This window comes from Pseudorasbora parva, chromosome 5 (assembly GCF_024679245.1).
Source record: "Pseudorasbora parva isolate DD20220531a chromosome 5, ASM2467924v1, whole genome shotgun sequence".
NCBI lineage: Eukaryota > Metazoa > Chordata > Actinopteri > Cypriniformes > Gobionidae > Pseudorasbora > Pseudorasbora parva.
This window is the reverse complement of record NC_090176.1, coordinates 52,882,915-52,905,095: the sequence shown is the minus strand read 5'-3', so window position 1 is coordinate 52,905,095 and position 22,181 is coordinate 52,882,915. Positions and strand designations below refer to the sequence as shown.

At 49.1% G+C, this 22,181-nt stretch overlaps 1 protein-coding gene across 4 annotated transcripts in view; it reads right to left on the bottom strand.

The window, feature by feature from the left end:
• Window positions 1–22,181, bottom strand: part of LOC137075770 (rho GTPase-activating protein 6) — a 58,086-nt gene that overhangs the window by 8,462 nt on the left and 27,443 nt on the right. For all 4 annotated transcript variants that reach the window (XR_010905103.1, XM_067444717.1, XM_067444720.1 and 1 more), the window contains exons 4-9: window positions 16,130–16,359; window positions 15,632–15,821; window positions 15,461–15,516; window positions 9,767–9,917; window positions 9,315–9,463; window positions 1–43 (exon numbers count right to left, since the gene is read on the bottom strand). The exon at window positions 1–43 is cut by the window's left edge and continues 137 nt beyond it. Coding sequence is in view for 3 of the 4 variants with exons in the window: in XM_067444717.1 (XP_067300818.1) it covers window positions 1–43; window positions 9,315–9,463; window positions 9,767–9,917; window positions 15,461–15,516; window positions 15,632–15,821; window positions 16,130–16,359 (819 nt within the window). In the remaining variant the exon portion in view is untranslated. The remainder of the gene's footprint in view (window positions 44–9,314; window positions 9,464–9,766; window positions 9,918–15,460; window positions 15,517–15,631; window positions 15,822–16,129; window positions 16,360–22,181) is intronic.

Below are 22,181 nucleotides of genomic sequence, written 5' to 3'. Positions count from 1 at the left end.
AGATGGTGGCCAGATTCAGAGACGTCATCTTGTTCCCAACCACCTGAAGCACAAACAATGACTGTACTTTTATGAGCTCGGTGAACTTCTGTGTCTTTGTCTGTGTGTGTGTGTGTGTGTGTGTGTGTGTGTGTGTGTGTGTGTGTGTTGTACTTTTCAAATTGGACCAAACTACCTTTTTATGTAAATGACTTTAGTTATGACCAGTCTTAAAGAAAGAAAGAGTGGAGTAATTTGTAAGTATTTTGTGTGAGCGTAGTTCAGTTCTGGGTCTTAAGCTAAACATAAACAAGCAAAGGCAACAGAAGAGACGTGTGAGAACAAATGACTAATGGTGACATCACTGGTGTGGGATTTGTGTTGCAATAACACACAGTTATCTACAGTTTATCATCTGTGTGTCATCTTACTTTTCCACCCATCCTCACACACACACACACACACACACACACACACACGCACGCACACTTTCACACTCGGACACGCACACACACACACACACACACACACACACACACACTCGCACGCAAACTCACACACCCTGATGCACACATACATGGACACACTCACTGACACACTTGCACGCACACTTGATGCACACGGACACTCGCACGCACACTCACACTTGCACACCCTGATGCACACACACACTGACACACGCACACTCACACACGCACACTTGCACACCCTGATGCACACACACACGGACACTCGCACGCACACTCACACTTGCACACCCTGATGCACTCACACACTGACACACGCACACTCACACTTGCACACCCTGATGCACACACACACGGACACTCGCACGCACACTCATACTTGCACACCCTGATGCACACACACACGGACACTCGCACGCACACTCACACTTGCACACCCTGATGCACACGGACACTCGCACGCACACTCACACTTGCACACCCTGATGCACACGGACACTCGCACGCACACTCACACTTGCACACCCAGATGCACTCACACACTGACACTCGCACGCAAACTCATACTTGCACACCCTGATGCACTCACACACTGACACTCGCACGCACACTCATACTTGCACACCCTGATGCACACACACACGGACACTCGCACGCACATTCACACTTGCACACCCTGATGCACACGGACACTCGCACGCACACTCACACTTGCACACCCTGATGCACACACACACACGGACACTCACACTTGCACACCCTGATGCACACACACACGGACACACTCGCACGCACACTCACACTTGCACACCCTGATGCACACACACACGGACACACTCGCACGCACACTCACACTTGCACACCCTGATGCACACACACACGGACACTCGCAGGCACACTCATACTTGCACACCCTGACGCACACACACACGGACACACTCGCATGCACACACACTTGCACACCCTGATGCACACACACACGGACACACTCGCACGCACACTCACACTTGCGTGTGAGTGTGTCCGTGTGCATCAGGGTGTGCAAGTGTGAGTGTGCGTGCGAGTGTGTCTGTGTGTGTGTGCATCAGGGTGTGCAAGTGTGAGTGTCCGTGTGTGTGTGTGCATCAGGGTGTGCAAGTGTGAGTGTGCGTGTGAGTGTGTCCGTGTGCATCAGGGTGTGCAAGTGTGAGTGTGCGTGCGAGTGCAATTGTGTGTGTGTGTGCGCGTGCGAATGTGTGTGTGCAAGTGTGAGTGTGCGTGCGAGTGTGTCCGTGTGTGTGCATCAGGGTGTGTGAGTGTGCGTGCGAGTGTGTGTGTGTGCATCAGAGTGTGCAAGTGTAAGTGTGCGTGCGAGTGTGTCTGTGTGTGTGCATAAGAGTGTGTGTGTGCATCAGAGTGTGCAAGTGTAAGAGTGCGTGCGAGTGTGTCCGTGTGTGAGTGTGCATGCGAGTGTGTACGTGTGTGTGCATCAGGGTGTGTGAGTGTGCGTGCGAATGTGTCTGTGTGTGTGTGCATCAGGGTGTGCAAGTGTGAGTGTGCGTGTGAGTGTGTCTGTGTGCATCAGGGTGTGCAAGTGTGAGTGTGCGTGCGAGTGCAATTGTGTGTGTGTGTGTGTGTGTGCGCGCGTGCGCGTGCGAGTGTGTGTGTGCAAGTGTAAGTGTGCGTGCGAGTGTGTCCGTGTGTGTGTGCATCACACATCACACCCTGATGCACACAGACACACTGACACACGCACACTCACACACTCGCACGCACACTCACATTTGCACACCCTGATGCACATGGACACACTCACACGCACACACACTTGCACACCCTGATGCACACAGACACACTCACACTTGCACACCCTGATGCACACACACACAGACACACTCGCACGCAAACTCACACACCCTGATGCACACACACACACGTACACACTCGCACACACACTCACACACCCTGATGCACACACACACGGACACACTCGCACGCACACTTACACTTGCACACTCTGATGCACACACACACATACACTCGCACGCACACTCACACACCCTGATGCACACACACACGGACACACTCGCACGCACACTTACACACACACACTCGCACGCGCACGCGCACACACACACACACACACACAATTGCACTCGCACGCACACTCACACTTGCACACCCTGATGCACACAGACACACTCACACGCACACTCACACTTGCACACCCTGATGCACACACACACAGACACATTCGCACGCACACTCACACACCCTGATGCACACACACGTACACACTCGCATGCACACTCACACACCGTGATGCACACACACACGGACACACTCGCACGCACTCTTACACTTGCACACTCTGATGCGCACACACACTCTGATGCACACACACAGACACACTCGCACGCACACTTACACTTGCACACTCTGATGCACACACACACACTCGCGTGCGAGTGTGTGTGTGCAAGTGTAAGTGTGCGTGCGAGTGTGTCCGTGTGTGCACACTCTGATGCACACACACACACTCGCACGCATACTCGCACGCACACTCACACACCCTGATGCACACACACACGGACACACTCGCACGCACACTTACACTTGCACACTCTGATGCACACACGGACACACTCGCACGCACTCTTACACTTGCACACTCTGATGCGCACACACACTCTGATGCACACACACACACTCGCACGCACACTCACACACCCTGATGCACACACACACGGACACACTCGCACGCACACTTACACTTGCACACACACATTCGCACGCGCACACACACACACACAATTGCACTCGCACGCACACTCACACACCCTGATGCACACGGACACACTCACACGCACACTCACACACCCTGATGCACACACACACCGACCGGCACACAGACACACTCGCACGCACACTTACACTTGCACACTCTAATGCACACACACACACTCGCATGCATACTCGCACGCACACTCACACACCCTGATGCACACACACACGGACACACTCGCACGCACACTTACACTTGCACACTCTGATGCACACACACACACTCGCACGCATACTCGCACGCACACTCACACACCCTGATGCACACACAAACGGACACACTCGCACACTTACACTTGCACACACACACTTGCACGCACACACATACACAATTAGGCTGATTGATTGTTCCTGATCGATTGCTCCTGTCTGTCTGCCTGCTGCTGCTGCTGCCACCACAGTGTTTGTAGCTCTGTATAGCTGTGTTTGAATCTCTATTTGATATATTTTCTTTGTAATCTACACTGCTAAATATAACTTACTCATCACCATATAGTGTTTAATATAGCCTATCAATTTAAATTTGACATTACTAGCTTTTAATCTAAATCACTACCACACGTTAGCTTTTCGCTAGCCTGGTTGCCTTCCATCCCAGCATCCGGGTCTCCTGTTTTCTGAGTTCTATAGACAACTGTGGTGAGTTGGATTATTAAAAAGACTCCATCAGACAAATGTGGTAAGTTTTGGATTCATCAACAAATACGGTAAGCCATGTCTTCTTCTCCTGTCATTGTCACTTGCACTGCATGCTACATGTTTAGCATATCTCTCTCCGTTGGCGAACAGGGCTTCACATGTGATAAATGTAAGGAATTAATCAGGCTGACGGAGAAGATTTCAGATTTAGAGACACGCATCCAAGCTTTATGTGAGAGTAGTGAGAATGTAACAGCTTTAGATACTGCTTTGGATGCGACTAGCTTAGTGAACACTCATTGTTTGGTTCCGGTTGAGCCCGCGCAGCAGGGCTGGGTGACGATGAGAAAGCATAGTCGCGGATCAAAAAACCACTCTTCCGTTCCGATTAGAACATCAAACAGGTTCTCCCCACTCAGTGAAGCACCCACTGAGGATCCTGTTGAAAGTGCCCTAGTTATTGGCGATTCTATTACACGGAATGTGAAAATAGAGACACCAGCCACCATAGTCACATGTTTACCAGGAGCCAGAGCGCCTGACATCAAAGCAAATTTAAAAGTGCTGGCTAAAGCTAATCGTAAATTCTCTAAGATTATTATTCACGTTGGCACTAATGATGTTCGACTTCGCCAGTCGGAGATCACCAAAATTAACATTAAAGAGGTGTGTAAACTCGCAAGTACGATGTCAAAAGCCGTAGTTTTCTCTGGTCCTCTCCCTGCGAAAAGGAGTGATGAAATAGTTAGCAGATTATCATCACTCAATGGCTGGTTGTCTAAGTGGTGTCTGCAAAATAACATAGGGTTCATAGACAATTGGAAAAGTTTTTGGGGCAGACCTGACCTGTTGAAGATAGACGGCATTCATCCCTCCTGGACTGGTGCTGCTCTTCTCTCTAGTAATTTGGCACATAGTCTTAGAGCTAAACCTTGACTCACTGGGGCCCAGGTCAGGAAGCAGACAAACTGGCTAAACCAACCGTCTGCTAGCTGTCTCACGCCACCAAAGTCAGCTAAATCCCAGCACATAGAGACTCTTTCACCTAGATATTCTCATATAGAGTCTGTGTCTGTTCCTTGAATTAGTAAATACAAAAAACCATCAAAACCATTCAACAGTAAAAATTTAATTGATGTCCAACAAATAAACAACAGATATAATACGGATGAACAATTGATAAAGCTTGGGTTGCTGAATATTCGATCCCTTTCGCCAAAAACGCTTGTTGTCAATGATATGATTATAGATCATAACTTAGATGTGCTGTGCTTGACAGAAACCTGGCTAAAACCTGACGATTACATTACTTTAAATGAGTGCACCCCCCGAGATTATTGTTACAAACATGAGCCACGTCTGAAAGGTAAAGGGGGAGGTGTGGCTGTAATTTATAATAATATCTTCAGTATTACTCAGAAGTCTAGTTTCAAATATAATTCCTTTGAAGTTTTGGTGCTTTATGTAACACTGTGTAGTGTAAATGATAAATCCCGTCTGACATTTGTGTTGGCTACTGTATACAGGCCACCAGGGCACAATACAGACTTTATCAAAGAATTTGCTGGTTTTGTATCGGAGTTAGTATTAGCTGTAGATAAAGTACTAATTGTTGGGGATTTTAATATCCACGTAGACAATGAAAAAGACGCATTGGGATTGGCATTTAGAGACATTCTAAACTCTATTGGAGTTAGACAACACGTATCAGGACCCACTCATCGCCTTAATCATACTTTAGATCTAATAATGTCACATGGAATAAATGTTGATACCGTTAAAATTCTGCAGCAGAGCGATGACATCTCAGATCATTACCTAATATCATGTATACTTAATTTACCTAAGGCTGCAAAGCCATCCCCTCGCTTCAAATATGGCAGGACGATAACCGCTGCGACTAAAGATTGCTTTGTACATAATCTTCCTCATCAGTTCCATCTCCTCAGCATTACAGATAGCCAAGAGGAACTTGATGCTGCAACAGAAACTATTGACTCTCTCCTTACTAGCACTTTAGACATAGTTGCTCCCCGGCGCTTAAAGAAGATTAAAGCAAATAATCCAACGCCGTGGTACAACGAGCACACTCGGGCCCTTAAAACAGCAGCCAGAAAAATGGAGCGCAGCTGGAAGAAAACAAAACTAGAGGTTTTTCGCAATTTGTGGAAAGAGAGCATGATGGCATACAGAAAGGCCATAAAAACTGCTAGATCTGCTTATTTCTCATCTCTTTTAGAAGAAAACAAACACAACCCGAATAAAACACACACGTTTTACACACACGAATAAAAAAGTATTTATTCGATACAGTGGCTAAATTATCAAAAAATAAAGCTTCAGCTTCTGATGTTTGTAAACAACACAGCAGTAATGACTTTATGAACTTCTTTACTAGTAAGATTGATAATATTAGGAATAAAATTATAACCATGCAGCCGTCTATTACAGTATCACTTCAGACAGAGCACTGCAGGGTCACTGAGGAAAAATTACACTCATTCACTGCTATAGGAGGAGAAGAACTGGCTAAACTCGTAAAATCATCAAAATCAACAACATGTATGCTTGACCCTATACCGACTAGGCTATTAAAAGAGATACTTCCAGAGGTCATAGATCCTCTGCTTAATATCATTAATTCATCTTTGACATTAGGATATGTACCGAAAACTTTTAAGTTGGCTATAATTAAACCACTTATTAAAAAAACGCAACTTGATCCTAAAGAATTAGTCAATTACAGGCCAATCTCGAATCTACCGTTTCTATCAAAAATACTAGAAAAGGCCGTGTCTTCACAATTATGTTCCTATTTAGAAAGAAATGGTATATGTGAGGATTTCCAGTCAGGATTTAGACCATATCATAGCACTGAGACTGCTCTCATTAGAGTTACAAATGATTTACTCTTATCATCTGATCGTGGTTGTATCTCTCTATTAGTGTTACTCGATCTTAGCGCTGCATTTGATACTATCGATCACAATATTCTTCTGAATAGAATCGAAAATTATGTTGGCGTTAGTGGAACTGCTTTGGCATGGTTTAAATCGTACTTATCTGACCGTTATCAGTTTGTAGCAGTAAATGAAGAGATGTCACACCGATCACAAGTTCAGTATGGGGTACCGCAAGGCTCAGTGTTAGGACCGCTGCTCTTCACCCTGTATATGCTACCACTGGGAGATATCATTAGGAAACATGGCGTTAGTTTTCATTGTTATGCTGACGATACTCAGCTCTATATTTCCTCACGCCCTGACGAAACTTACCAATTCACAAGATTAACGGAATGCAGAGCTGATATAAAAAATTGGTTGAATAGTAATTTCCTGCAACTTAATTCAGATAAAACTGAATTTTTAATTATTGGACAGAAAAGTTCCACAAGTAGTAACCGAGAATACTGTCTAACACTTGATGACTGCTCTGTCAAGCCCTCGTCGTCAGTGAGGAACCTGGGTGTGCTCTTTGATACCAATCTCTCATTTGAAAGCCACGTTTCTAGCATCTGTAAAACCACATTTTATCATCTTAAAAATATATCTAAATTACGGCACATGCTTTCAATGCAAAATGCTGAACAGTTAGTACATGCGTTCATGAGCTCAAGGCTAGATTATTGTAATGCTCTACTGGGTGGTTGCCCTGCTCGCTTAATAAACAAACTCCAGCTGGTCCAAAATGCAGCAGCTAGAGTTCTTACTAGAACCAGGAAGTATGATCATATTAGTCCAGTTCTGTCAACACTGCACTGGCTCCCTATTAAACATCGCAGACATTTTAAAATCTTGCTTATTACTTACAAAGCACTAAATAGTTTAGCTCCGGTACTTAAGCGAGCTCTTAACGCATTATACTCCATCACGTCGATTGCGGTCTCAAAACTCTGGCCAGTTGATCATACCTAGAATATCTAAATCAACTGCAGGCGGTCGATCATTTTCCTATTTAGCTCCTAAATTGTGGAATAGTCTTCCTAGCATTGTTCGGGAAGCAGACACACTCTGTCAGTTTAAATCTAGACTAAAAACACATCTCTTTACTATGGCATACACATAGAACATTTTTAACTTTCATTATTCAGATCAATTGACTGATTGTTAGGCTGCATTAACTAGGTCAGCCGGAACCGGGAACACTTCCCATAACACCTGATGTACTCGTTACATCATAAAAAGAGTGACATCTACGCTAATGTTAGTCTCTCTGTTTATCCCGAGGTTTATCCCGGATCTGGGCCCTGTCCGGATCGGATGGTGGACCTGCCTGGACATGACCAACGCATCCTGGAGTGTCTGCTGAGCCGTGTCAAATGGTGTCTCCTCCGAATTTGCCTCACTGGCACGACATGCTCAAAACCCGTCTTCGGCGCAATAATTCCGATCTTTCATGTATTCATACTCTTGTGTAATCGACGCACCATCCCATCATTTATTTCCAAATAAATCTGTCTCTTCCGTTATACCCTGAAATTTTGAATAATCCGATCTAATATGATTTCCGACCTGTAAGGTTGCCAGAATAATAATCTTACACGGTGTGTTAATAGGCCAGAGGAGAACTGGCACCCCGACTGAGTCTGGTTTCTCCCAAGGTTTATTTTTCTCCATCACGCCCTGATGGAGTTTTGGTTCCTTGCCACTGTCGCCTTTGGCTTGGCTTGCTCAGTTGGGGACACTAAAAATATGATTAAAGTTATTCAACTTATTATACAAATAAAATGTATGAATTAGGTCTTATTTAATTCTATAAACTATAATACTGATCTGCCAACATTGTTGCTATATGATAAATTAAAATAAGCTGATAACATCACTGTTTACTCCAGTACGACTGTACAGCCAAATCTAATTTTGTCGCAATATTATCCTGTTTGACACTGTGAAGCTGCTTTGACACAATCGTGATTGTAAAAGCGCTATATAAATAAAGTTGATTGATTGATTGATTGATTGACAATTGCACTCGCACGCACACTCACACACTCTGATGCGCACGCACGCACACACAAACACACACTTTTTCTGTCACACACACAGGCTAAAATATTATACTTTTATTACCCTTTTGATAATTTTTGACATCTCAGTATTTATGCATTTGAAGATCGACAGTTTGAATCACAGAAATGAAACTACACTAACGTTCAAAAGTGTAATATTTCTGGAAGTGTCTCTTCTGCTCATTAATCTGATCATAACTCCAGTAAAGCAGTGTAATATTCCTCCAGTAGATCATCTGATCTCTATGTGAATATACAGTAAAGTGTGATTTATTCCTGTGATCATCATCATCATTACTCTTCAGAGTCTCATGATCCTTCACTAATCATTCTCAGATGAGGATCTGATGATCAACACACAGTTATGATTATTATGATTATGATTATTATCAGCTCACCTCCTTCCCGTCAGCGTCTCTGGAGTCCTGCGCATGATTGGCCACTTCAGACAGGAAGTGCAGCAAACACTGGAGTGTGTCGCTGTTACAGGCAGGAAGCAGACAGATGAGCAGCTGTAGAGCAGTGTGTTGATGGGGCTTCTCTAGAGCTGCACACACACACACGCCACAATAGATGTAAGAGAGAGCCAGACACACTCACACACACACCCTAAACCTATCCATCACACACACAGCCCCTATACCTACCCAACACACACACACGCACACACACAGCCCCTAAACCTACCTATCACACACACACACACACACACACCCTAAACCTACCCATCACACACACAGCCCCTATACCCACCCAACACACACACACGCACACACACGCACAGCCCCTAAACCTACCTATCACACACACACACAGCCCCTAAACCTACCCATCACACACACACACTCACATGCGCAGCTGATGAATGCGGAGTACAGCTCTCGGGTCAGCAGAGGGTCAGGCATGTCTCGGAGGAACTCTTTCAGCAGCGCCGCCACATCATGGACACTGTTCCGCTGGTCTAAAGCCACATCAGCCCCCTGATCGAACGCCTCTCGCAGCTACACACACACACACACACACACACACACACACACACACACACACACACACACACACACACACACACACGGTCAATACTGGCATTGACTAGAGGTGTAACGATACAATCGAGTCACGATACGATATATAGATCACGATACTGAACTCACGATACGATATATATATCACGATACTGAACTCACGATACGATATATATCATGATACTGAACTCACGATACGATATATATCACGATACTGAACTCACGATACAAATATTTTTTCTGTGAACATTATTTATTTCAGTGCATTAAACATCATTTGGGAGGGTTTTAGCTTTTCATATGAGCTATTTCTAACACCAATTAATTAATTAAAAGTCAGGTTAATATCAGGTATTTCTAGAAAATAGATAAGCGACAAGACTTTTGTCAGGGACTGTATATCACGATACTGAACTCACAATATGATATATATCACAATACTGAACCCACGATACGATATATATCACGATACTGAACTCACGATACGATATATATCACGATACTGAATTCATTAACAGGGACAGGTGTGGTGTGTGTGTGAGTTTAAGGGTAGAGTTAGGGACAGGTGTGGTGTGTGTGTGAGTTTAAGGGTAGAGTTAGGGACAGGTGTGGTGTGTGTGTGAGTTTAAGGGTAGAGTTAGGGACAGGTGTGGTGTGTGTGTGAGTTTAAGGGTAGAGTTAGGGTCAGGTGGTGTGGTGTGTGTGTGAGTTTAAGGGTAGAGTTAGGGTCAGGTGGTGTGTGTGTGTGAGTTTAAGGGTAGAGTTAGGGACAGGTGTGGTGTGTGTGTGAGTTTAAGGGTAGAGTTAGGCACAGGTGTGGTGTGTGTGTGAGTTTAAGGGTAGAGTTAGGGACAGGTGTGGTGTGTGTGTGAGTTTAAGGGTAGAGTTAGGGACAGGTGTGGTGTGTGTGTGAGTTTAAGGGTAGAGTTAGGCACAGGTGTGGTGTGTGTGTGAGTTTAAGGGTAGAGTTAGGGACAGGTGTGGTGTGTGTGTGAGTTTAAGGGTAGAGTTAGGGACAGGTGTGGTGTGTGTGTGAGTTTAAGGGTAGAGTTAGGGACAGGTGTGGTGTGTGTGTGAGTTTAAGGGTAGAGTTAGGGACAGGTGTGGTGTGTGTGTGAGTTTAAGGGTAGAGTTAGGGACAGGTGTGGTGTGTGTGTGAGTTTAAGGGTAGAGTTAGGGTCAGGTGGTGTGGTGTGTGTGTGAGTTTAAGGGTAGAGTTAGGGTCAGGTGGTGTGTGTGTGTGAGTTTAAGGGTAGAGTTAGGGACAGGTGTGGTGTGTGTGTGAGTTTAAGGGTAGAGTTAGGCACAGGTGTGGTGTGTGTGTGAGTTTAAGGGTAGAGTTAGGGACAGGTGTGGTGTGTGTGTGAGTTTAAGGGTAGAGTTAGGGACAGGTGTGGTGTGTGTGTGAGTTTAAGGGTAGAGTTAGGCACAGGTGTGGTGTGTGTGTGAGTTTAAGGGTAGAGTTAGGGACAGGTGTGGTGTGTGTGTGAGTTTAAGGGTAGAGTTAGGGACAGGTGTGGTGTGTGTGTGAGTTTAAGGGTAGAGTTAGGCTCAGGTGTGGTGTGTGTGTGAGTTTAAGGGTAGAGTTAGGCACAGGTGTGGTGTGTGTGTGAGTTTAAGGGTAGAGTTAGGGACAGGTGTGGTGTGTGTGTGTGAGTTTAAGGGTAGAGTTAGGGACAGGTGTGGTGTGTGTGTGAGTTTAAGGGTAGAGTTAGGGTCAGGTGTGGTGGTGTGGGTCAGTTTAAGGGTAGAGTTAGGGACAGGTGTGGTGGTGTGTGAGTTTAAGGGTAGAGTTAGGGACAGGTGTGGTGGTGTGTGAGTTTAAGGGTAGGGTTAGGGTCAGGTGTGTGTGTGTGTGTGAGAGTTTAAGGGTAGAGTTAGGGACATGTGTGGTGGTGTGTGAGTTTAAGGGTAGAGTTAGGGACAGGTGTGGTGTGTGTGTGAGTTTAAGGGTAGAGTTAGGGTCAGGTGGTGTGTGTGTGTGAGTTTAAGGGTAGAGTTAGGGACAGGTGTGGTGTGTGTGTGAGTTTAAGGGTAGAGTTAGGCACAGGTGTGGTGTGTGTGTGAGTTTAAGGGTAGAGTTAGGGACAGGTGTGGTGTGTGTGTGAGTTTAAGGGTAGAGTTAGGGACAGGTGTGGTGTGTGTGTGAGTTTAAGGGTAGAGTTAGGCTCAGGTGTGGTGTGTGTGTGAGTTTAAGGGTAGAGTTAGGCACAGGTGTGGTGTGTGTGTGAGTTTAAGGGTAGAGTTAGGGACAGGTGTGGTGTGTGTGTGTGAGTTTAAGGGTAGAGTTAGGGACAGGTGTGGTGTGTGTGTGAGTTTAAGGGTAGAGTTAGGCACAGGTGTGGTGTGTGTGTGAGTTTAAGGGTAGAGTTAGGGACAGGTGTGGTGTGTGTGTGAGTTTAAGGGTAGAGTTAGGGACAGGTGTGGTGTGTGTGTGAGTTTAAGGGTAGAGTTAGGCTCAGGTGTGGTGTGTGTGTGAGTTTAAGGGTAGAGTTAGGCACAGGTGTGGTGTGTGTGTGAGTTTAAGGGTAGAGTTAGGGACAGGTGTGGTGGTGTGTGAGTTTAAGGGTAGGGTTAGGGTCAGGTGTGTGTGTGTGTGTGAGAGTTTAAGGGTAGAGTTAGGGACATGTGTGGTGGTGTGTGAGTTTAAGGGTAGAGTTAGGGACAGGTGTGGTGTGTGTGTGAGTTTAAGGGTAGAGTTAGGCTCAGGTGTGGTGTGTGTGAGTTTAAGGGTAGAGTTAAGGACAGGTGTGGTGTGTGTGTGTGAGTTTAAGGGTAGAGTTAGGGACAGGTGTGGTGTGTGTGTGTGAGTTTAAGGGTAGAGTTAGGGACAGGTGTGGTGTGTGTTTGAGTTTAAGGGTAGAGTTAGGGACAGGTGTGGTGTGTGTGTGAGTTTAAGGGTAGAGTTAGGCACAGGTGTGGTGTGTGTGAGTTTAAGGGTAGAGTTAGGCACAGGTGTGTGTGTGAGTTTAAGGGTAGAGTTAGGCACAGGTGTGGTGTGTGTGAGTTTAAGGGTAGAGTTAGGCACAGGTGTGTGTGTGAGTTTAAGGGTAGAGTTAGGCACAGGTGTGGTGTGTGTGTGAGTTTAAGGGTAGAGTTAGGCACAGGTGTGGTGTGTGTGAGTTTAAGGGTAGAGTTAGGCACAGGTGTGGTGTGTGAGTTTAAGGGTAGAGTTAGGCACATGTGTGGTGTGTGTGAGTTTAAGGGTAGAGTTAGGCACAGGTGTGGTGTGTGTGAGTTTAAGGGTAGAGTTAGGCACAGGTGTGGTGTGTGTGTGAGTTTAAGGGTAGAGTTAGGCACAGGTGTGGTGTGTGTGAGTTTAAGGGTAGAGTTAGGCACATGTGTGGTGTGTGTGAGTTTAAGGGTAGAGTTAGGCACAGGTGTGGTGTGTGTGAGTTTAAGGGTAGAGTTAGGCACAGGTGTGGTGTGTGAGTTTAAGGGTAGAGTTAGGCACAGGTGTGGTGTGTGTGAGTTTAAGGGTAGAGTTAGGCACAGGTGTGGTGTGTGAGTTTAAGGGTAGAGTTAGGCACATGTGTGGTGTGTGTGAGTTTAAGGGTAGAGTTAGGCACAGGTGTGGTGGTGTGTGTGAGTTTAAGGGTAGAGTTAGGGACAGGTGTGGTGTGTGTGTGAGTTTAAGGGTAGAATTAGGGACAGGTGTGGTGTGTGTGTGTGAGTTTAAGGGTAGAGTTAGGGACAGGTGTGGTGTGTGTGAGTTTAAGGGTAGAGTTAAGGACAGGTGTGGTGTGTGTGTGTGTGTGTGAGTTTAAGGGTAGAGTTAGGCACAGGTGTGGTGTGTGTGAGTTTAAGGGTAGAGTTAGGCACAGGTGTGGTGTGTGTGAGTTTAAGGGTAGAGTTAAGGACAGGTGTGGTGTGTGTGTGTGAGTTTAAGGGTAGAGTTAGGCACAGGTGTGGTGTGTGTGAGTTTAAGGGAAGAGTTAGGGTCAGGTGTGGTGTGTGGTGTGAGTTTAAGGGTAGAGTTAGGCACAGGTGTGGTGTGTGTGTGAGTTTAAGGGTAGAGTTAGGCACAGGTGTGGTGTGTGTGAGTTTAAGGGTAGAGTTAGGCACAGGTGTGGTGTGTGTGAGTTTAAGGGTAGAGTTAGGGACAGGTGTGGTGTGTGTGTGAGTTTAAGGGTAGAGTTAGGCACATGTGTGGTGTGTGTGTGAGTTTAAGGGTAGAGTTAGGCACAGGTGTGGTGTTTGTGAGTTTAAGGGTAGAGTTAGGGACAGGTGTGGTGGTGTGTGAGAATAAGGGTAGAGTTAGGGACAGGTGTGGTGGTGTGTGTGAGTTTAAGGGTAGAGTTAGGCACAGGTGTGGTGGTGTGTGTGAGTTTAAGGGTAGAGTTAGGAACAGGTGTGGTGTGTGTGTGTGAGTTTAAGGGTAGAGTTAGGCACAGGTGTGGTGTGTGTGAGTTTAAGGGTAGAGTTAGGCACAGGTGTGTGGTGTGAGTTTAAGGGTAGAGTTAGGCACAGGTGTGGTGTGTGTGTGAGTTTAAGGGTAGAGTTAGGCACAGGTGTGGTGTGTGTGAGTTTAAGGGTAGAGTTAGGCACAGGTGTGGTGTGTGTGAGTTTAAGGGTAGAGTTAGGGACAGGTGTGGTGTGTGTGTGAGTTTAAGGGTAGAGTTAGGCACATGTGTGGTGTGTGTGTGAGTTTAAGGGTAGAGTTAGGCACAGGTGTGGTGTTTGTGAGTTTAAGGGTAGAGTTAGGGACAGGTGTGGTGGTGTGTGAGAATAAGGGTAGAGTTAGGGACAGGTGTGGTGGTGTGTGTGAGTTTAAGGGTAGAGTTAGGCACAGGTGTGGTGGTGGTGTGTGTGAGTTTAAGGGTAGAGTTAGGGACAGGTGTGGTGTGTGTGTGTGTGAGTTTAAGGGTAGAGTTAGGCACAGGTGTGGTGTGTGAGAATAAGGGTAGAGTTAGGCACAGGTGTGTGTGTGAGTTTAAGGGTAGAGTTAGGCACAGGTGTGTGTGTGTGTGAGTTTAAGGGTAGAGTTAGGCACAGGTGTGGTGGTGTGTGTGAGTTTAAGGGTAGAGTTAGGCACAGGTGTGTGTGTGAGTTTAAGGGTAGAGTTAGGCACAGGTGTGGTGTGTGTGTGAGTTTAAGGGTTGGGTTAGGCACAGGTGTGTGTGTGAGTTTAAGGGTAGAGTTAGGCACAGGTGTGGTGTGTGTGTGAGTTTAAGGGTAAGGGTTTAAGGTGTAAGGGAAGTGCCTGTAATTGCACTGAACTGTGTAATTATAAATGTCACTACAGAAATTAATTACAGACGTAATTACATGCAGGTATTTTTTAAAAAATGTAAGTACAGTGTAAAAACATGTACGTACACAATAAGTGCACTGTAACAAATGATTAAATAAAATGTTAGTACATATTAGTTAAGGCCACCTAATATAAAGTGGGTCCGTAAAATTCTCGTTCACTCTCCCAGACAAGCATTAATGTCGAGCCCTGAATATATACACACAGTAATCAGGCAAAACATTATGAGCACTGGCAGTTGAAGTGAATTACACTGATCTCTTCTCACCTGTCGAACTCTCTTCTTGGAGCTTCCAACACGGAAGATGCCGACCGTCTGCAGACCTGAAGAGCAAAAACATCATGCTATTCTCAACTCTAAAGCCCCTATGAAAGCAAGGCGCGTGGACAATCGGAACAGGAAGTTGTGGGCGGGGCATACGGAGGCGTAAACACTGACCGTATTTCTGCAGGTGTTGGCAGCAGCTGTCCAGCACGCGCGGCACCTGTCTGTAAATGGGGTTCAGGCTGAGCTTAGCATCGCTAATCTTCTTCCTCTCCGGCTCCACAGGCATGGACAGCTGAAGAGCCTCTAGGAGCCGCGAATGGCTATCGTCCAGATCCGTGATGCAATCCACAGACATGCCGCCCTACACGCGAGAACCACAGCACATGCCAACAACATGTTAATCCTGCTAACATGTACTAAACCATGCCGACAACATGCTAATCCTGCTATTGTGTGCTAAACCACGCCGACAACATGCTAATCCTGCTAACATGTGCTAAATCATGCGAATCATGTTAGTGATGTGCTAATCATGTTAACAAATGTGCTAATTCATGTTAGAAACATATCAAAACATCCAAATTACTTCTAAGCTTTTACACACTCTCAGCATGCACACACTCACTGTCAGTCATCCGGTGTGTGTGTGTGTGTTTGTGCAGTGTGTACCCGTCGGCGGGAGCGCAGGGCCGTCTCTGGCGTGCCGGGGGAAGCGTTTTCATTGGCCGTCTCCGAGGACGAGCTGAGGGAGGAGTTACTGCTGGAAAGCTCCTTATTGGTGGATCGGCGGCCAATAGGCTGCAGGCCTGAAGACTCTCGATCCTCCTGAAGCTGCTTATGGCGGCGGTCGTTAAAGATAACCTGCGAAAGCGGAACGCCAAACGCCTGGGGCTCCGACTCTGAGGAACACACACACACACACACACAGTTACCGTGAATACACACACTACAGAACTTTATTACAATCGTACCGTAACTTAGAAATGAAAAACTACTGAGAATAATGAAGTGCGCTGTGCACTACGCTCTGAAACACGCAGAGCATCTGTTATTTCATTACATTGCATTAATTAATTACCGTATATATACCCGATATAACGGCGTGTCCTAACTATATGCACCGCGACACGCGATAAAAGCCATGGTACCATTTCCATGGTAATTCGACTTTTTGTCCTAACCAGCCGCAATGGCGACACGCGATGAATCTATTTTAGAAACGGTTTCTATTTTTGTGCGACGTTGCAGCTGGAACAACACAAAACATGGCAATGTTAATCTCAGGTAGTGTTTATGTCCCGGAACCCGCCCACACGCCGTCCCGGAGCCCGACCACTCGCCGTCCCGGAGCCCGACCACTCGCCGTCCCGGAGCCCGACCACTCGCCGTCCCGGAGCCCGACCACTCGCCGTCCCGGAGCCCGCCCGCACGCCTGTCCCGGAGCCCGCCCACTCGCCGTCCCGGAGCCCGCCCACTCGCCGTCCCGGAGCCCGACCACTCGCCGTCCCGGAGCCCGTCCCAGAGCCCGCCCACTCACCGTCCCGGAGCCCGCCCACTCGCCGTCCCAGAGCCCGCCCACTTGCCGTCCCAGAGCCCGACCACTCGCCGTCCCAGAGCCCGACCACTCGCCGTCCCGGAGCCCGACCACTCGCCGTCCCGGAGCCCGTCCCAGAGCCCGCCCACTCACCGTCCCAGAGCCCGACCACTCGCCGTCCCAGAGCCCGCCCACTTGCCGTCCCAGAGCCCGACCACTCGCCGTCCCAGAGCCCGACCACTCGCCGTCCCGGAGCCCGTCCCAGAGCCCGCCCACTCACCGTCCCAGAGCCCGCCCACTCACCGTCCCAGAACCCGCCCACACGCCGTCCCGGAGCCCGCCCACACGCCGTCCCGGAGCCCGCCCACTCGCCGTCCCAGAGCCCGCCCACACGCCGTCCCGGAGCCCGCCCACACGCCGTCCCGGAGCCCGACCACTCGCCGTCCCGGAGCCCGTCCCAGAGCCCGCCCACTCACCGTCCCAGAACCCGCCCACACGCCGTCCCAGAGCCCGACCACTCGCCGTCCCGGAGCCCGCCCGCACGCCTGTCCCAGAGCCCGCCCACTCATCGTCCCAGAGCCCGCCCACTCACCGTCCCAGAGCCCGTCCCAGAGCCCGCCCACTCGCCGTCCCGGAGCCCGTCCAAGAGCCCGCCCACTCGCCGTCCCGGAGCCCTCCCACTCGCCGTCCCGGAGCCCTCCCACTCGCCGTCCCGGAGCCCGCCCACTCGCCGTCCCGGAGCCCGTCTCAGAGCCCGCCCACTCACCGTCCCAGAGCCCGCCCACTCGCCGCCCCGGAGCCCGTCCCAGAGCCCGCCCACTCGCCGCCCCGGAGCCCGTCCCAGAGCCCGCCCACTCGCCGTCCCGGAGCCCGTCCCAGAGCCCGCCCACTCACCGTCCCGGAGCCCGCCCACTCGCCGTCCCGGAGCCCGTCCCAGAGCCCGCCCACTCACCGTCCCGGAGCCCGCCCACTCGCCGTCCCGGAGCCCGTCCCAGAGCCCGCCCACTCGCCGTCCCGGAGCCCGTCCCAGAGCCCGCCCACTCACCATCCCGGAGCCCGTCCCAGAGCCCGCCCACTCGCCGTCCCAGAGCCCGCCCACTCGCCGTCCCGGAGCCCGTCCCAGAGCCCGCCCACTCGCCGTCCCAGAGCCCGCCCACTCGCCGTCCCGGAGCCCGTCCCAGAGCCCGCCCACTCGCCATCTCGGAGCCCGTCCCAGAGCCCGCCCACTCGCCATCTCGGAGCCCGTCCCAGAGCCCGCCCACTCGCCGTCCCGGAGCCCGTCCCAGAGCCCGCCCACTCACCATCCCGGAGCCCGTCCCGGAGCCTGTCCCAGAGCCCGCCCACTCACCATCCCGGAGCCCGTCCCAGAGCCCGCCCACTCGCCGTCCCAGAGCCCGTCCCAGAGCCCGCCCACTCGCCATCCCGGAGCCCATCCCTGAGCTCGTCCACTCGCCGTCCCGGAGCCTGTCCCAGAGCCCGCCCACTCGCCGTCCCGGAGCCCGTCCCAGAGCCCGCCCACTCGCCATCCCGGAGCCCATCCCTGAGCCCGTCCCAGAGCCCGCCCACTCGCCATCCCGGAGCCCGTCCCAGAGCCCGCCCACTCACCATCCCGGAGCCCGTCCCGGAGCCCGTCCCAGAGCCCGCCCACTCGCCATCCCGGAGCCCGTCCCAGAGCCCGCCCACTCGCCGTCCCAGAGCCCGTCCCAGAGCCCGCCCACTCGCCATCCCGGAGCCCATCCCTGAGCTCGTCCACTCGCCGTCCCGGAGCCCGTCCCAGAGCCCGCCCACTCGCCGTCCCGGAGCCCGTCCCAGAGCCCGTTCTAGAGCCCGCCCACTCGCCATCCCGGAGCCCGTCCCAGAGCCCGCCCACTCGCCGTCCCAGAGCCCGTCCCAGAGCCCGCCCACTCGCCATCCCGGAGCCCATCCCTGAGCTCGTCCACTCGCCGTCCCGGAGCCCGTCCCAGAGCCCGCCCACTCGCCGTCCCGGAGCCCGTCCCAGAGCCCGTTCTAGAGCCCGCCCACTCGCCGTTTTCGTTAGAATCTAATCGCGTTGCGTGTAGTTAGGATATGGTGTAAGATGAGGCTTGTGTCCTTAAAATAGAGTGAAAAATGCGGGGTCGTCTAATATTCACGATATAGACAAAATCACGGGGGAAAGGAAGAACGCAGAGGGAACAGTAGAGGCCGCCGACACCATAGGCTGCGTAATTAGTGACAGTGAGCGTGTTTACATGCACTTCTTTTTAGAACACATCTTTACAATTCATTCGATTCATGATTCGGATCGCCAAAGTCACGTGATTTCAGCAGTTTGACACACGATCCAAATCATGAGTCGATTCACTGACTCATAACGGTCCGAAGCTTTGTTCTGAAATCGGCCATCACTATATAAGTCGTTATTTAGTGTTTTTGCGCACTAACTCTATTCTGGCCTCTTCATCAATGATTGTAGAGCCGCTGTAGTGAGATGGGCTTTGTAACGACGTCTTTAGTGCCTTTATGGGTCTTGAGAGAGGAAATGACATTGGTGTCAATGAAGGCCTTTCTGAGCTATCGGATTTCAACACTAATATCTTCATCTGTGTGTGAAGATGAGCGGAGGTCTGACGGCTGGCCAACCACAGGAGGAATTAATCACAGAGTTTACATTTATGGGTGAACTAACCCTTTAAAATATCATATAATAATCCATAACCCATGTTAGTATGGTGACATTCCACACTGAGCCTCTGACATCATCACACAGGAAGTGCTTTACTGTGAGCGTGCAAACGAATCCCGGCTACACAAACACTGGGGAAAGCACCATACATCCCCATACATCTGACATTTCGCTTTCCATCGGATCCCAGAAATAGCACGTATTAGGGATTTGAAGCTGTGAAGTAAAAGCAGAAAGCGTTCAGATTACTAGGTGACCAGTCAAATGTGAGGAAATCATGTGATGGTCAGATGTTCCTCCACTGAAGCGTAAGATGCTCAGAACATGTGCATCAAAATCTACATTTACATCTAATCATTTAGCAGACGCTTTCATCCAAAGCGACTTACAAAAGAGGAGAGCAACAGAAGCAACGAAACAAACAACAGCATGCAAGTGCTGCGAGAAGTCTCAGTTAATCGAGCACAGTACACAAACAAACCTTTTTTATTTATTTAAATCTACTTCAATCAAAAACAGCACATTATTTAGTTATTTATTTATTTATTTATTTAAATCTACTGACATTTAAACAAAAATGGCACATTATTATTATTATTTTATTTATTTATTTAAAATCTACTGACTTAACATTCAATCAAAAACAGCACATTATTATTATTTTTTAAATCTACCAGAGTTTGGCTTTTACAGCTCAGAAGTGTATTGAAAGTTGCTAAGACGACACTTACGGCAGATTCTAGATTTCTAGGCTACATGTTTTGGGCTCATTAGGGTTTGATTTGGGCTCAATTTGGGCCAGTTTTGGGCTCAATTTCGCTCGTTTTGGGAGCGTTTTGGTTTCGATTTGGACTTGTTTTGTGCTCAATCTGGGGATGTTTTGGGCTCGGTTTGGGATAGTTTTGGGTTCGATTTCGCTTGTTTTGGGAGCATTTTGGGCTCGTTTTGGTTTCGATTTGGGCTCGTTTTGGGCATGTTTTGGGCTCGTTTTGGGCTCATATTGGGAGCGTTTAGGGCTCGTTTTGGTTTCGATTTGGGCTCGTTTTGGGCTCATTTTGGGCTCAATTTGGGCTCGTTTTGGGAGCGTTTAGGGCTCGTTTTGGTTTCGATTTGGACTCGTTTTGGGCATGTTTTGGGCTCGACTTGGGCTCGTTTTGGGAGCGTTCCGGCTCGTTTTGGTTTCGATTTGGACTCGTTTTGGGCATGTTTTGGGCTCGACTTGGGCTCGTTTTGGGAGCGTTCCGGCTCGTTTTGGTTTCGATTTGGGAGCATTTAGGGCTCGTTTTGGCAGCGTTTAGGGCTCGTTTTGGTTTCGATTTGGGCTCGTTTTGGGAGCGTTTAGGGCTCGTTTTGGGCTCGTTTTGGGAGCGTTTAGGGCTCGTTTTGGGAGCGTTTAGGGCTCGATTTGGGCTCGTTTTGGGAGCGTTTAGGGCTCGTTTTGGGAGCGTTTAGGGCTCGATTTGGGCTCGTTTTGGGAGCGTTTAGGGCTCGTTTTGGGAGCGTTTAGGGCTCGATTTGGGCTCGTTTTGGGAGCGTTTAGGGCTCGTTTTGGGAGCGTTTAGGGCTCGTTTAGGGCTCGATTTGGGAGCGTTTAGGGCTCGATTTGGGCTCGTTTTGGGAGCGTTTAGGGCTCGTTTTGGGAGCGTTTAGGGCTCGTTTTGGGAGCGTTTAGGGCTCGATTTGGGCTCGTTTTGGGAGCGTTTAGGGCTCGTTTTGGGAGCGTTTAGGGCTCGTTTAGGGCTCGATTTGGGCTCGTTTTGGGAGCGTTTAGGGCTCGTTTTGGGCTCGTTTTGGGAGCGTTTAGGGCTCGATTTGGGCTCGTTTTGGGAGCGTTTAGGGCTCGTTTTGGGCTCGTTTTGGGAGCGTTTAGGGCTCGTTTTGGGAGCGTTTAGGGCTCGATTTGGGCTCGTTTTGGGAGCGTTAAGGGCTCGTTTTGGGAGCGTTTAGGGCTCGATTTGGGCTCGTTTTGGGAGCGTTAAGGGCTCGATTTGGGCTCGATTTGGGCTCGTTTTGGGAGCGTTTTGGGCTCGTTTTGGTTTCGATTTGGGCTCGTTTTGGGTTTGATTTGGGCTCGTTTTGGGAGCGTTTAGGGCTCGTTTTGGGTTTGATTTGGGCTCGTTTTGGGAGCATTTAGGGCTCGTTTTGGTTTCGATTTGGGCTCGTTTTGGTTTAGATTTGGGCTCGTTTTGGGTTTGATTTGGGCTCGTTTTGGGAGCGTTTAGGGCTCGTTTTGGTTTCGATTTGGGCTCGTTTTGGGCATGTTTTGGGCTCGTTTGGTTTTGATTTGGGCTCGTTTTGGGCATGTTTTGGGCTCGTTTTGGGAGCGTTTAGGGCTCGTTTTGGTTTCGATTTGGGCTCATTTTGGGCATGTTTTGGGCTCGTTTGGTTTTGATTTGGGCTCGTTTTGGGCATGTTTTGGGCTCGTTTGGTTTTGATTTGGGCTCGTTTTGGGCATGTTTTGGGCTCGATTTTGCTCGTTTTGGTTTCGATTTGGACTCGTTTTGGGTTTGATTTGGGCTCGT